Source organism: Sus scrofa, chromosome 12 (genome assembly GCF_000003025.6).
Source record: "Sus scrofa isolate TJ Tabasco breed Duroc chromosome 12, Sscrofa11.1, whole genome shotgun sequence".
Taxonomy (NCBI): Eukaryota; Metazoa; Chordata; class Mammalia; order Artiodactyla; family Suidae; genus Sus; species Sus scrofa.
In genome coordinates, this window is record NC_010454.4 from 15,300,620 (window position 1) to 15,316,259 (window position 15,640).

General features: G+C 46.0%; 1 protein-coding gene across 2 annotated transcripts; it reads right to left on the bottom strand.

The window, feature by feature from the left end:
• On the bottom strand, positions 7,690 to 12,287 carry TACO1 (translational activator of cytochrome c oxidase 1). 2 transcript variants are annotated; one of them, XM_005668679.3, is made up of 5 exons: positions 11,629 to 12,287; positions 11,213 to 11,316; positions 9,223 to 9,350; positions 8,544 to 8,721; positions 7,690 to 8,219 (listed from the first exon to the last, which is right to left on the bottom strand). In XM_005668679.3, exons 1-5 carry the CDS (start codon positions 11,897 to 11,899, stop codon positions 8,019 to 8,021), a joined length of 882 nt encoding a protein of 293 aa, XP_005668736.1. In that variant the 5' UTR covers positions 11,900 to 12,287; the 3' UTR covers positions 7,690 to 8,018.

The following is a 15,640-nucleotide window of genomic DNA, read 5'->3' on the forward strand; positions in this document are numbered from 1 at the left end:
CAAAAGTTCAGAGAGGTTAAGGACCATGTCCAAGAGGTAGAGCCAGGATACCTATCAGGTCTGACACCCAAATGTCATGTTCTTTTTACAGCCATACCTGCAACATATGGAAGTTCCCAGACTAGGGGCTGAATCAGAGCTGTATGTCTGCCCTATGCCAAAGCCAAGACAATAGTGGATCCAAGCTGCATCTGTGACCTACCCACAGCTCACGGCAATGCTGGATCCTAAAAGGCTGTGATCTTGCACTGACCAAAGTTTCTCAACTGTTTTTTTATCACTACCCCCACAAGAAAAAAAATTTTAACTACTTAATTAAATTCTCCCTAATGAGAGAAATTAAATACTAAGGAATGAGGTTTTTGTCAGGTAGGGTTGAGCTTTGAAGGTGACATCCTATATAATATCTAAGATATTTTTCAATCCTTTTTTGGAAATCCTGTTGTGGCTCAGTGGTTGAGGACCCGACGTCTCTGTGAAGATGTGGGTTTGATCCCTGGCCTTGCTTGTTAAGAATCCGGGTTGCCGCAAGCTGTGGCATAGGTCTAAGATGCAGCTTGGATCCAGTATTGCTGTGTCTGTGGCATTGGCCCCAGCTACAGCTCTGATTCGATCCCTAGCCCAGGAATTTTCAATACACGTATTCCAGGTGTGGCTGTAAAAAGAGAAAAAAAGAATCATTTTTCATCCTGTTGGGGATATCACCCCTGTTGAGAATGTGTGTAAGAGGCCAGTGCTTGAGGTCACAATCTGCCAGTCTGAGGCTCAGATCTGACTCTTAATTTCATTGGGCTATGGAATGATATTTATGCCACTGGAAATCTAGTAACCACTCCATTGCCTGTATTCAAAAGTCTATTCAGTAGCTTCTCTTAGAATGTCTAAAATACGTCTCCAATTTAATATGTTTTATACTGACTCTTGATTCTCCCCACTTGCCCCAAAACCTTGCTCCTGTTTTCCCCGTTGTTAAAATACAAACCTAGGAGGAGTCTTCCTTGGTTTCACTCTTCCCCGAACATCCCTATATCCAATCATTCAGCAAGTCTTCAGCACTCCTTACAAAATACACCTGGATCCAACTACTCCTCAGCATGTCCACTCTAGTGCAAGCCACCACCCTCTCTACTGGATGACTACCCTTGCTGCCCAACTGGTCTGTTTCCTCTGTGGCCACCCAACAAAGGCTTCTCTGCACAGTTGCCAGAGTGATCCTTGTAAAATGTAAACTCAGACCATGTCATTCCCCTGCTCGAAATTCTCCAATGGCTTCCCATCCCACTTAGAATAGAACCCAAACTCTGCCATGGCTTTCCAGGTACAACAGGAGCTGGCCCCAGCCACCCTCTCCTACCTCTTCTCTCCCACTCCCTTAATCACTATCCTCCAGCCACGCTGCCTTTTTTTTTTTTTGTCTTTTTAGGGCCGCACTCATGGCGTATGGAGGTTCCCAGGCTAGGGGTCTAACCGGAGCTGTTGCTGCCGGCCTACACCAGAGCCACAGCAATGCCAGATCCGAGCCACGTCTGTGACCTACACCACAGCTCCTGGCAATGCTGGATCCTTAACCGACTGAGTGAGGCCAGAGATCGAACCTGAAACCTCATGGTTCTTAGTCAAATTCGTTTCTGCTACACCACATCAGGAACTCCTACAATGCCTTCTTACCATACCCGAACCTACCAAGCTCAGGACCTCTCACCTCAGGACCTTTGCACTTGCCATTTGTTCTCCCTAGAATGCTCTTTCCTAAGAGGTTCCTAGGGCTAATTCTGCACTTCATTCAAGACTCTGCTCAAATATCAACTCTTCAGAGTGCTCGACTACCCCCACACAAAACGGCCTCTCTCCCCTCCATCATTCTGTATTTCCATATTATACCTTATTTTTCTTCATAGTGCCTGAAATGATATACTTATTTTTCCTTCCTCCAACTATAATGAACATAAGCCATGTAGGAGCAGGGATTTCATTCCTGTTCACTGATCTATCACCAGCATGTAGAATAGTGCCTCACACATAGTAGGGAACTGCAATGCAACTCTACATAAGTCTTTAGCTGAAGAGTCTTCCCAGCAACTGCTTTCGTTGAAGGCTTCATTTCCATAGTTTATCTCTTAGTCAGCCATCTCCAACACTTCCATGCTACAGAAAGTACTGATCCCATCAGGGAGCCAATCACACACCAGCTGCACAGTTTCCTTTTTTTCTTTCAAGAGCACAGGACACGTGACAGGGAACAACAAATACAAATGAATAAATTCCCTTAAGGGACAGCTCAATGAAATTTGCTGTAAAAAAAACAACCCAAAAATCCTATCACCTGATTTGATGAATATTCTTTTAATTCAGATGTAAAGTGGAATATATTCAGATTACCAGTTGGACCAGTTTATCTGCATTGTTAAGGAATGAGGTACACAGAAGATTTTTACATCTTACATTTTTATATATTGACATTTACTTCTAAAGAAAAATTGCTTTTCCTTTTGAAATTCCACTTCTATAAATTTATCCTAAATAGTCTGCAAGAGAGTAATGCTAAAGAATGTTCATCAAAAAAAGAATATTCAGAGTTCCCGTTGTTGTGCAACAGAAATGAATCTAACCATTTAGATTCAACTTCTAGCCATGAAGTTGCGGGTTTGATCCCTGGCTTCACTCAGTGGGTTAAGAATCTGGCCATGAACTGTGGTGTAGGTCAAAGATGTGGCTTGGATCCCCCGTTGCTGTGGCTGTAGTGTAGGCCAGCAGCTGTAGCTGTGATTCAACCCCTAGCCTGGGAACCTCTATATGCCACAGGTGTGGCCCTAAAAAGCAAAAAAAAAAAAAAAAAAATCACATTTCAATTTTTATTTTTTTTCATTTTAGGGCTCCACCTGCAGCATATGGAGTTCCCAGGCTAGCGTCAAATTAGAGCTACAGCTGCCAGCCTACACCACAGCAATACCAATGTAGGATCCAAGCCACATCTGCAACCTACACCACAGCTCATGGCAATGCCAGATCCTTAACCCACTGATCGAGGTCGGGGATCAGATCCGCATCCTCATGGGTACGAGTTGAATTAGTAACCCACTGAGCCACAACAGGACGCCACATTTCAGTTTTTAAAAATGTTCACTCACACTTAGTGGGGGGAAAAAGGCCAACATTTATTGAACACTTACCATTGCCAGACAGTGTTTTAAGTGCTTAGCACATATTAACTTCTCAAAAGAGCCCCATGGAACAGATGCTATTATTATGCCCATTTTATAGAGGAAGAAACAAATATAAAGAGGTTAGGTTCTTCTCCAAGGTTGCTAGCAATTGGCAGAGACAGAATTTGTTTCCCAGCAGATTGGTACCAATGAATAGAATAGATTGTTAATGGTGGTTGTATTTTAGGTGGTTGTATTTAAGATGGGACTTTTGTTACATATTTCTATAAGGTTTTATTTTTTAAAAAACAATACATGTTACCTCTTTGGCACAAATGAAAGATGAAAAGAAAGTTAAAAACTGCTTTCCCACTCACTGTCTAGGGATAGGAAAAGAGAAAAAGTGATTTTGGTCAAGACTAGTGTGGTATCTATCACGACACTCCTTTTATGAGAAATCCTGGCTCATTTATTTTCTCTTCATAGAACGCCTCCAGAGGAGCTCCTAGGGATTCAAAAGTTGAGGACTCTTATTAGAGTATAAAGCTTTATTGATAGCTGTGCTACATGTTTTCCAGAGAAGAAAAAAGTAACTCAGCCATATAGTTGAATTTCCATAGTTGGCTGGAGGCAGAACCTTCATGGGACCTGTTCATTTCAGCCGGGGCCCCCTAGCATTGGTGTGGCAGCTATGTGGCACCTAGGCACCTCTTGTAAGAGTCAAGGCTATGGACAGAGCCTGTCACTGATGCTTCCATCCCACCAAAAGGACACTTAAAAGTGAGCCAAAGGCAGCTCAAGGCACTAAGTGATTTTGTGTTGCTAGATGACCAACGGTAAGACAAAGGCTAGCCAGGACCAGACCCCATTCTTTTTTTTCCACCCCCGCTTCTTAGGGCTACACTCACGCACATGGAGGTTCCCAGGCTAGGGGTTGAATCGGAGCTATAGCCGCTGGCCTACACCACAGTCACAGCAACAAGGGATCCGAGCAGTGTCTGCAACCTACACCACAGCTCACGGCAATGCCAGATCCTTAACACACTGAGCAGGGCCAGGGATCGAACCCAAAACCTCATGGTTACTAGTCGCTGCACAACAACAGGAACTCCCAGAGCCCATTCTTTTGACTTTAAGGTGCGCCTGAATCCTGGCCTCTCACACTGTCTAATTGGACATAATGTCACTAGTTTTCTTTTTTTAAAAATGTTCCCGTGATAAAAGTAGTACATGATTATAGAAAACAAAACTCAGTTATAACATTACCACCCAGAGATAACCAGTTTTGATATTTTGGTATACTTCCTTCTAGTCTTTTTCAGAAAGTTTATATAGACAGTATTATATATATTTTAAAATTTGGACCATACTATATATATAGTTTTGCATCTTTTTGTTTTTCTCTTAACAGTATATAAACATTTTTTTTGGTCTTTTTTGTTGTTGTTGTTGTTGTTGTTGTTGTTGCTATTTCTTAGGCCGCTCCCGCGGCATATGGAGGTTCCTAGGCTAGGGGTTGAATCGGAGCTGTAGCCACCGGCCTACACCAGAGCCACAGCAACGCGGGATCCGAGCCACACCTGCAACCTACACCACAGCTCACGGCAACGCCGGATCGTTAACCCACTGAGCAAGGGCAGGGACCGAACCCACAACCTCATGGTTCCTAGTCGGATTCATTAACCACTGCGCCATGACGGGAACTCCTATATAAACATTTTATCTGACATAAAATATTCTTTGAAAAATATATAGAGATATATATATATTTTTGGTCTTTTTAGGGCCGTACCTGTGGCTTATGGAGGTTCCTAGGCTAGGGGTCGGATCAGAGCTGTAGCTCCTGGCCTACACCACAGCCAAAGCAATGTGGGATCCGAGCTGCATCTGCAACCTACACCACAGCTCACAGCAACGCCGGATCCTTAACCCACTGAGCAAGGCCAGGGATTGAACCCAAAACCTCACGGTTCCTAGTGGGATTCATTAACCACTGAGCCATGATGGGAACCCCTGAAAAATAATTTCTAATGACAGGATAATTTATATCCTCTTAATTATTCATTAAATAATTATAAATAATTATTGAATCTATGTAGCTAAGTGTCTCTTTACTAAATTTAGAGGCAGAACAAGTCCAAGTCAGCTTCCATTTTTGTCTTTCTCATATTAACTGCATGAAGACTGCACAGCACCACCAGGGGTCAGTGCAGAGCTGTCTAACATGCCTTGTTGCAAGAAAACTGGTTACACAAGAATTCAGATTAACAAATCATATTAGAGGACTATTCTTGTGAATAACCAAGTTCCCTTTTAGAGTGGGCTTCCTATATACAGATTTCTCACATCAGAAATTATTACATTCAGGAGTTCCCATTGTGGCTCAGTGGTTAATGAATCCGACTAGGAACCATGAGGTTGTGGGTTTGATCCCTGGCCTCGCTCAGTGGGTTGAGGTTCCAGCGTTGCCCTGAGCTGTGGTGTAGGTCGAAGTTGCAGCTCAGATCCTGCACTGCTGTGGCTGTGGCACAGGCCAGTGACTACAGCTCCAATTTGACCCCTGGCCTGTGAACCTCCATATGCGGTAGGCGGGGCCCTAAAAAGACAAAAACAAAAACAAGGCCTATCAATATAAGATGATGTAGTTGTTTTTTTTTTTTTCCAGTCACACCCATGGCATATGGAAGTTCCCGGGCCAGGGATCAAACCTGAGCCGGAGCAGTGACCTATACCACAGCTGCAGCAACGGTGGATCCTTAATGCATTGCTCCAGGACCAGGGATCAAACTGGCACCTCCACAGAGACAAGCTAGACCATTAACCCACTGTGCCACAGTGGGAATCCTACAAGATGTAGTTCTTACTTGCTTGGTATGAGATCATCTATGCATAAAATATTTGGCCTATTTTATAGGTTTTAAAAATCAAATAAAATATGAAAGAATCTTATAAAGGGGCATTTAAACTTTATGTTGTCCTATTTTAATGGTGTGCTATTAAGATATTTAGATGCATTATCTCCTATAAAAACTAGAATTCCAGGTAGTATCATGAATATGAAATGAGGTATAAGCATGTATCCTTTGGCATAATAATGGATTATTTAATTGGTTTTCCTCCCCTTAGCCTTCACGCTCCAGCTGTTGAAGTCATTATGGAATTAATAATCTCTTCTTCCTAGAAGGTAAAGTTATCATTCACAGACAGTTTGTTTTTAATTATTTTCCATCCTCATTTACCTAAGTCTCCTTCAGAAAAGTGACTCTGAGCTCAGAACTGGCTTAAACAATTTATAAGGTGAATAACAGGGACCAAAAAGCCACTCCAGGAGTTCTCCAGTTGCCTAGAGATAAAGGATTCAGTGTTGTCGCTGCTGTGGCTCAGGTTTGATCCCTGGCCCCAGAACTTCTGCATGCCATGGGCATGGCCAAAACACCCTCCCCGCAAAAAAAGCCACTCCAGGCCGGACATGCTTGATGGGCTCCAGTACAGGTGGCTGGCACTTCTGGTCTCTTTAAACTCAGAAGTAACTTTTAGGAGCAAAAGGCACCAAGGCGCTATTTCCCATCTGGCCAGACTTCTGACTCAGCCCTTCACCCTTCCTCCTGTTCTCATTTCCTTTCCAGTTCCCAGTGCCCTATTATATGGCATCACAGATGGGATGGGCATTTCTGAGCATCAAGCAGCTTTCAAAACCAGCTTGGTATCGCCTTTTCTCTCTCACACACTCGTGGTTTTTTTTTTTTTTTTTTTTCCGCTTTTTAGGGCCACACCAGCGGCATATGGAAGTTCCCAGGCTAGGGATCAAATCGTAGCTATAGCTGTCAACCTACACCACAGCCACCGCAACCCAGGATCCAAGCTGCATCTTCGACCTATACCACAGCTCACAGTGATGCTGGATCCTTAACTCACTGATTGAGGCCAGGGATCGAACCCACATCCTCATGGATACTAGTCGGGCTCGTTACTGCTGAGCCACAATGAGACTTCTGGGTTATAGCCTTTTCTGAGTGCAGCCCACTGACAGGTCCAATCTGACAAATCTCAAAACACAGGGACCCACTGAACGAGGCCAGGGCCTTGAAGTTCCTTACCACTGGCAGTTGATTTCCCACTGGCCTAGAGTGGGAAATCACTTTGACAAAAGAAAGGCACAAAGGCCATACAAAGAGAACAAGAATGCGGGCACAGCAGCTCAATCAATCAGAGAGCATTCCCTTGTCTTCCCTAAGGTCCTATGTCTCAGAGCAGGATCTAACACGGGGCATCAATTAACGGCTTGTAAGTACAGTTCCTGGTACACAGTAGGTGTCTGATAACCTATTCACGCATGTTAGTTGCGTGAATAAATATCAGGTTTAGGCCATTAGAGTAGCACTAGAGCACAGGGTACCTGGAGAGAGCTACACTTCCATGGCCAAGCAAAAAAAAAATAAACATCTTGGGACTGGAGTAGTGGAACTAAGCCCATAGACTTGAGGGGAAGTTGAGGATCCCAACAACTGGACAGACCCAGGAAAACTCAAGAGCAATACAACAGCACTGCAGCGACCCAGGTCAATCACTGTTATTATTTCACAGCAGTTTCCAGCACATGGGGCACCGACCATCCCCACGAGGGCCACATTCCTGAGATCAGAGTCTGACCAGCTAACTGGCTGCACCTTGCATCCAGAAGGATGTTGGAGGGAACTCATCCAAGAGGACTCTAGACACCAGCCATGCTGACACGGAGGCCTCACAAAGCGCGGGCATTCCCTTGGCCACAAAGTTGCAGGTCTCATGCTTCCTGACCTGCTAGACTCCCCCGTCTGCTTGAGTCTCAGAGGCTTGTGCTCCAGAAGAGGCTGCCTGGCAGCAGGTACGGCCTGGCTACTCAATGTTGTCATAGACGTGGATCACGTCGTCGTGGTTGCTGAGGGCCTGGATGAGATGGGCAGCCTGCTCCAGCTCGGGGTCAGCCAGCTGCACCTTTGTGTTGGGGATGAACTCTAGCATACAGGACACACAACACAGGCCCAGGGAGTCCAGCTTCTTCCTCACTTGGTGCAGTGAAGAGGCATCACAAACAAACTAGGAGCAAAGGAAAGTCTGGAGGTAAGGAGGTAACACGACAAAGCCAGACAGAAGTTTACAAAATCTGAATGGAATTACTGTGGCATTCCACTGAGTTTGGGTCTTCACTGGCAGAGACAAGTGTTCCATGTTCTGGATCGTACTCATTGTCCTCAGGAGAGTAAGCCCTATCCAATACTCACTAATAACTGTTTGTGTAATATGTGAGCTCTTTAACTCCCGTACCCCGGGCACAGGAAAGAAGAAACGGAGAGAAGCAGGCCTTAATGTGTCTATTAGGCCCTCTCGGAAGGCCGCCCAATACCCAAGCTTCCCACTCACTTTAAAAATGTTCTTTTCCTCTTCGTCTTCAGTTTCCTTGACATCCTCAGCCCCTGCTTCAATTGCCAGCTCCAGGGCACGCTCTAGGTTCACAGCTTTCTTCTCTCTGTCCTCCACTCCAACCACTATCACTCCCTTTTTGTCAAAGAAGTGGCGAGCTCCTTCAGCCATCATTCCCCTAATAGGAAAGGAAATGGGCCAGAATGAAGGCCTTTAGACACTCAGCCTCCAGCAAGCACTGCAAAGCACTCATTCCCACCCAGCCCCTGGAGTTTATACAGAAAGGGAGCAGCTCTCTTCCTGAACACCTACCCCTGGGCAAGGGAATAATCCAGACATAGCCCCACCTTCGATTTTCTGCCCTGACTGGAGTTTGGAAGATGCAAAGACTTTGCTCATCAACTCAGGGCAATTAAGATTCTAGCCCAGGTGGTACTTTCTAAGACTGGCCATTATGTGACTACAGACGGGATAATGGGACTACACCTGATGAACAAGTCTTTTGGATCCTGTCTACTATAGAACCCATTAAAGGAGAATATATTTATCCCATTTGGATTCTGCTGAGGATAAAGTGGGTAAAACTTGACACACCACCAGGAACAACAGTTATTTTCACTGCACAGAACTGGAACCTAAAGACTCTGTCCCCTTCCGCTCTCCCCAGAAACACACCTACCCATTCTTGTTCAGGATATGTTTGATGTCCGAGAGGCACTTGGAGCCACTGTTAGATAATGCCTCAATGAGAAGAGAAGAGCCACCAGGGCCTCGGCCCTCATACAACAAATGAATGTCCTTGGTTTTCTGCAATAAACAACACAAGCACATTTTCCTGTTTCCTAATTCCCTCCCAGAACCACAGGCACCACAAAGTTGACTCAATTGTGGTGGTGGCGGGGGGGTGTCTCTGGGCTGGAGCCTAGGTTCTAAGTCTTTATTTTTGTCTTCCCGTTCTGAGAGGAGGCCCTTGGACCAGCTTTTGAAGTACCACCCCTTACTTGGAAGGGAGTCTGTTTCTCTGGTCCACGAGCAATCAATCAGCCATCTCCCAGCTTTGTTCCCCGCCTCCACTGCTCCTGCTAACTCATCTCCCTACACCTTAGCCCACATGAAGCCCACCTGGGCGCCTACCCGTGGGCTGCTGAATAAGCTGTGTCAAATCACACACCTGGGCCTTATCAAATAGCATGGTCTCAAAATTCAAATAATCTATCAAAACTCTAATGATCAATCTCACCCGGACCTCTCCCCCCCGACCTCTGCTCGTCCCCTGCCCTTGCATCTGATAATCACCACTCTCTCCATCACCCGGTCCTGCTGTCTCCCAGAACTTTCAACTGATGACTTCTTCCTTCCTCTTTCACAAAATTAAAGGACAACGAGGTGAGGGAAATCCTCCGCCTCAACCGCCTGAGCAGCACCACAGCCGACATGAAGGCAGTATGCATGCTGGTAAGAACATAGGCTCTGGAGTCTGTCTAGTTCCAAATCTGTCATTTTCTGTATGATTTGGTCAAGTCACCTAATATTTCTGGGCCTCGGTTTCCACATAAGGTTATTCTGAGGATTCAGTGAGATAGTGTACACAAAGGTCTTGACCTGGAGTAAACACTCAGCAACTGTTAGCTTCTGAGATGATTATTAAGTCTGCAGACCCTTCCCTTGTCCCAGAGAACAGGTGTCCCCTCACCTAGGCTTGAAGACAATTTCCACACCTGGGCTCTACATCCCAGCTCCTCTCACCATCACTATCATGTGCAACCTCTCTTTCTACTGTTATTTTCTCCTTTAAGGACTAAATATCAGAAAAAAAAAACCTTTCCTTGGTTTATTTATTTATTTTTGTCTCTCTTTTTTTTAGGGCCACACCCATGGCACATGGAGGTTCCCAGGCTAGGGAGTCGAATCAGAGCTACCACCGCCAGCCTATGCCACAGCCACAGCTACAGCAGATCCGAGCCGTGTCTGTGACCTATACCACGCCGGATCCTTAACCCACTAAGCGAGGCCAGGGATCAAACATGCATCCTCATGAATGATAATCAGATTTGTTTCCACTGAGCCACGAAGGGAACGCCCCTTTCCTCAATTTAACATCAGGGCTTTCCCCATGCTATGCTCCTTTTATTCCATCTCCTCACAGCTCAGCACAACGGTCCTAGGCTGTATGGTTTTTTTTTTTTTTTTTTTTTTTTTACAGCCACACCTGCAGCATACGGAAGTTCCCAGGGCCCAGGATCAAATCAAGCTGCAGCTGAGGCGTAGGCCACAGCCATGGCAACACCAGATCCAGGTCAGATCTTTGACCTTCGATGCAGCTTGTGGCAACAACAGATCCTTAACCCACTGAGCAAGGCCAGGGATCGAACCCATATCCTCATAGAGACAATGTTCAGTCCTTAACCCACTGAGCCCGTACACGTGCGCACACGTGCGTACACGTGCGTACAGCAACTCTGGCTGTATGGTTCTATATATTGTCTATATATACATCCTATTCCTGACTGTGCTCCCATCACCAATGGCCAAGATAGTCATCAGAAGGATCCGGGCTGAGAGTGTAAATCATATTGCTACCCTTCTCTCTGATAATTTAAAGTGTGTGTGATGGTCATGTGCCCTATAGGGGCTGTGATCAATATCAAGAACTCACACTGAGGACACACCTCCATTTTCAGTGCTGCTTCCATTGTTGACTTGGGCATGTGCTTGCTGCGACACACCTCTAAGATGCTGGCCAGGTTGCTGTTGAGATCAGGGTTGGGGCCTCCTTCTGAGATAGAAAAGAGTAAGTGAAGACATCCCACTATGATGTTGAAGAAAAAAAGGAATTTCCACCCCACTCCCACTCCCATCTGCCAAAATAGTGGCAACTCACTACTTAGCTGTCGGTTAGTTTAGAACATTTTCTCCAGTGTTTGAATGGGTTATGGGTAAGCATTTTCGAAAAGAAGCTTTTAATTCACTCTTAATGAAAGGCTGAGAATCCGGGTGGGCCCTGGCCCAGCTCTGGCAGGCAAGGGAAGCGGTGGACATAGTGAGGGCAGGGGCAGCCAGCGGTGGGCGACAGTCAGGTTCTCACCTTTAACCGCTAGGCGAATGCTCAGACTGAGCTTGGAGAAGATGCGACTCCTTTCGGTGTCCTTGGGACCCTTGATGTGCCGGACTTTGGACCACTTGTTGTGCCCGGCAGGAACCGCCGCAGTGACGTGCAGCATTCGGCCCCAGGCGAAGCTCCAATCTGGAGGCTCAGACTGGGAGGCGCGCAAAAGAGCCTCCCGGACCCCAGGGTCTCGAGCCCGCAAGCATCGGGCAGCAGCCCTGCTCAGGTTGACAACAGCCCAGGCCGCCATTGGCTCCGACCCTCGGCCAAGGTCGGCGAGAGCAGCAGCCAAGGTCAGCCCGCCGTGTACGCCGCGGGAACAAGCAGGTCCTGAGCCTGCGGCCTCCTCCGACCGTCACCTGGGAGCCAGAGGCTCAAGCCCACCCGGGCAGCCGGGACGTAAACGACACCTCATCGGTCAGCGGCAGCCGGGAGTACACCTGATGGTGCAGCACAGTTCGTTTCCCCGGTCCGTCCCCCAAACGCGTCCCCAGCGCCCGCAAAAGCCGTTCCGCCGCCCTGTGGTACTTGCTTTTTCTGAAGCTGCTGCGCAGAGCCAGGGCCCTTGGGGTGACCCCGTGCTCAATCCCTCCGGGTTGCCTGGGGAGCTCCAGGCTTTATTTCCCACAATGATCCAGTAGAAATACATCTGAGTTATGAAAGTGAATTTGCTTCAGAATAGCTTCCCAACTTTAAGGAGGCCTAGAACGATAAATGTTTTGTTGTTGCAAAGTAAAAGGTAGTTCACCCACTTCATTTTACAGGTAAAGAAATCGCGGCCCAGAGATGCGATTTCCCAATCATTTAGTCTCTCTTAACTTCCTATTCGCTATCTGTAAATGATGCTATTACTTGTTTTACCAACATGGTAAGTTTGAAAACACAAAATAAGCCCTCGGAGCTTTAAAGTAATAAAGTCTTATGTAAACAGCAGTGGCAATCAGTGATGAAGCCCCTAAATGCAAGATATGCTAGAGATTCAGGTGAGATACAGGTCATCCTGGAGAGGGAGGATAATCAGAAGGGTTTTCTTTTTATTTATTTTTTGCTTTTCAGGGCCAGCACCCACAGCATATGGAGGTTCCCAGACTAGGTATCCAATCAGAGCTGCAGCTGCTGGCCTACATCACAGCCACAGCAATCCAGGATCCGAGCAGAGTCTGCGACCTACACCACAGCTCCTGGCAACGCCAGATCCTTAACCCACTGAGCAAGGCCAGGGCTTGAACCCACAACCTTGTGGTTCCCAGTCAGATTCATTCCCACTGCACCAGGACAGGAACTCCCCAGAAGAGTTTTCTGAAGCTAAAATCTCCTCTGCATTTTCCCTCTGCTCTCCCCAAAGAGAAAACTGAGACCATTAGGAGAAGATATATAGAAGAAACAAAGCAAGTGGTGACTGTGAACACCTTTCCGCTGGCTCCCCATACTGTTGAGTTTAAACCCAAAGGACTTGGTGTATTAGAGAACAGTTAAGCTGTGGCCTCCGGTTTGAACCCTGGTTGTCATACTTGCTAATGTAACCTTGGGCAAGTTCCTCTACTTTTCTGTATTTCAGTTTCCTTACCTGTAGAATGGTCTTTCTAGGATTATATGGGATAATGGATAAAATGCACAGGTATAGATTTTATGCTAGGTTTTTTTTTCCCCCGGTATTTTTTGTCTTTGTGCCATTTCTTGGGCTGCTCCCATGGCATATGGAGGTTCCCAGGCTAGGGGTCGAATCGGAGCTGTAGCTGCAATGCGGGATCTGAGCCACGTCTGCGACCTACACCACAGCTCAGGGCAACACCGGATGCTTAACCCACTGAGCAAGGCCAGGGATCGAACCTGCAACCTCATGGTTCCTACTCAGATTCGTTAACCACTGGGCCACGACAGGAACTCCATTTATGTTGGGTTTTGTTATACGAAACCTCCATAATCTCAGATGTACTCATTCTTCTGGTCTCATGTCCTGACTCTACAGTCCAGTTGGAGTAGACTGTATCCTGAACACAAGTTCTTTGTTCCTCTCTGCTTGGAGTGAACTTCACTGTCTCACTGGTAAGATCTCTTATTGTGCTTCTAGGCCCAGTTCAGCTGTCACTTCCTTGGTTAAAGCCTTCTTAAATGTCCTTCTTTGAATTTTTAGCTGTAACTAATAGCACCTTTATTCTCCTTTTTTTCTTTCTTTTTTTTTTTTTTTTAGCCCTACCCTTGGCATGTGGAAGTTCACAGGCAAGGGATTGAACCCATGCCGCAGCAGTGACCCAAGCTACAGCAGTGACAACACTGGATACTTAACTCACTGAGCCATGAGAGAACTCCTGTTTTTATTTATGTATTTATTTATCGATCTCTTTTTAGGGCCCCACCTACAACATATGGAGGTTCCCAGGTTAGGGGTCAAATTGGAGCTGTAGCTGCTGGCCAGATTTGAGTCATGTCTCTGAACTACACCGCAGCTCATGGCAATGCTGGATCTGTAACCTACTCAACAAGGCCAGGGATAGAACTCACATTCTCATGGATACTAGTCAGGTTTGTTTCTGTTGAGCCACAATGGGAAATCCCAACACTTAACTTTTTTTTTGGGGGGGGGTCCTTTTTGCTTTTTCTGGGGCTACACCAGCAGTACATGGAGGTTCCCAGGCTAGGGGTCGAATCAGAGCTGTAGCCACTAGCTTATGCCAGAGCCACAGCAACATGGGATCCGAGCCACGTCTCGACCTACACCACAGCTCACGGCAACGCCAGATCATTAACCCACTGAGCAAGGCCAGGGATCGAACCCAAAACCTTATGGTTCCTAGTCGGATTCGTTAACCACTGCGCCACGATGGGAACTCCCCAACACTTACTTTTTAAAGATCAAATGTTTGACTCTGTCATGGTGTTAAAATCTCTTGAGAGCAGGATCGTAGTCCTGTGCCCAGCACAGTTCCTTAAAAAAAAAAGCTTTTATTTTGGCCAAACTCTTGGCATATAGAAGTTCCCAAGCCAGGAACTGTTCCAAGCTGCAGCAATACTGATGATTAACCCACTGTGCTGGTCAGGGGATCCAACCGGCACTGCCACAGAGACACACTAACCACTGTGCCACAGCGGAAACGCCATAAAAACTTTATCGACATACAATTTAAATGTCATACAAGTCACCAATTTAAAGTATACATTGGGAGTTGCCACTGTGGCAAAGTGGGTTAAGAATCTGACTGCAGCAATTTCGGTCACTGCCGTGGTACAAGTTAAATCCCTGGCTCTAGCACGGTGTGTTAAAAAATCCAGCATTGCCACAGCTCACTTGGGAACTTCCATATGCTGCAAGTGTGGCCATAAAAAATATAAAAAGAGTCATTTTTAGCATATTCGTAGATGTGTGCAGTCATCACAATTTTACTTTTTTTTTTTTTTTTTGGCAGCCCTGTGGCAGATGGAGTTCCTTGGACAGAGATCAAATCTGAGCTGGAGCTGCAACCTACGCCCCAGCTGTGGCAACACCAGACCCTTAACCCACTGCACCAGGCTAGGGATTGAACCTGCATCCCCGGCACTGCTGAGATACCATCCATCCCGTTGCACCACAGGAGGAACTACCATAATGTTACAGTTTAATCACTCCCCAAAAAAACCTTGTACCCATTAGAAGTCACTCCCCATTTCCTCCAAATTCCCTAAGTCCTTGGCAACCATCAGTTTACTTCTGTCTATATAGGTTTGCCTATTCTGGACATTTCATATGAATGGAATCATGCAGTATGTGGGCCTTTGTGACTGGCTTCTTTCATTTAGCAAGTTTTTAGGATCCATCCACGTTGTAGCATGCATCAATACTCAATTCATTTTTATTGCCAAATAACATTCCACTTTTTGTCTATCCATTCATCAGGTGATGGACATTTGGGTTGTTTCTACCTTTGGACTTTCATGAATGCTACTGTTATGAGCATGCATGTACAAATTTTTTGTGTAGACATGTTTTCATTTTTCTTGGGTATATACCTAGGAG

Excerpts from the sequence above, each read along its gene's own strand:
- TACO1 (XM_005668679.3), bottom strand. The coding sequence starts at position 11,899 with ATGGCGGCCTGGGCTGTTGTCAACCTGAGCAGGGCTGCTGCCCGATGC. Across the intron at positions 11,317-11,628 it reads CATTCGCCTAGCGGTTAAAG|GAGGCCCCAACCCTGATCTC; the intron begins GTGAGAACCTGA and ends CTATCTCAGAAG. Across the intron at positions 9,351-11,212 it reads AAGCAGCACTGAAAATGGAG|AAAACCAAGGACATTCATTT; the intron begins GTGTGTCCTCAG and ends TGTTTATTGCAG.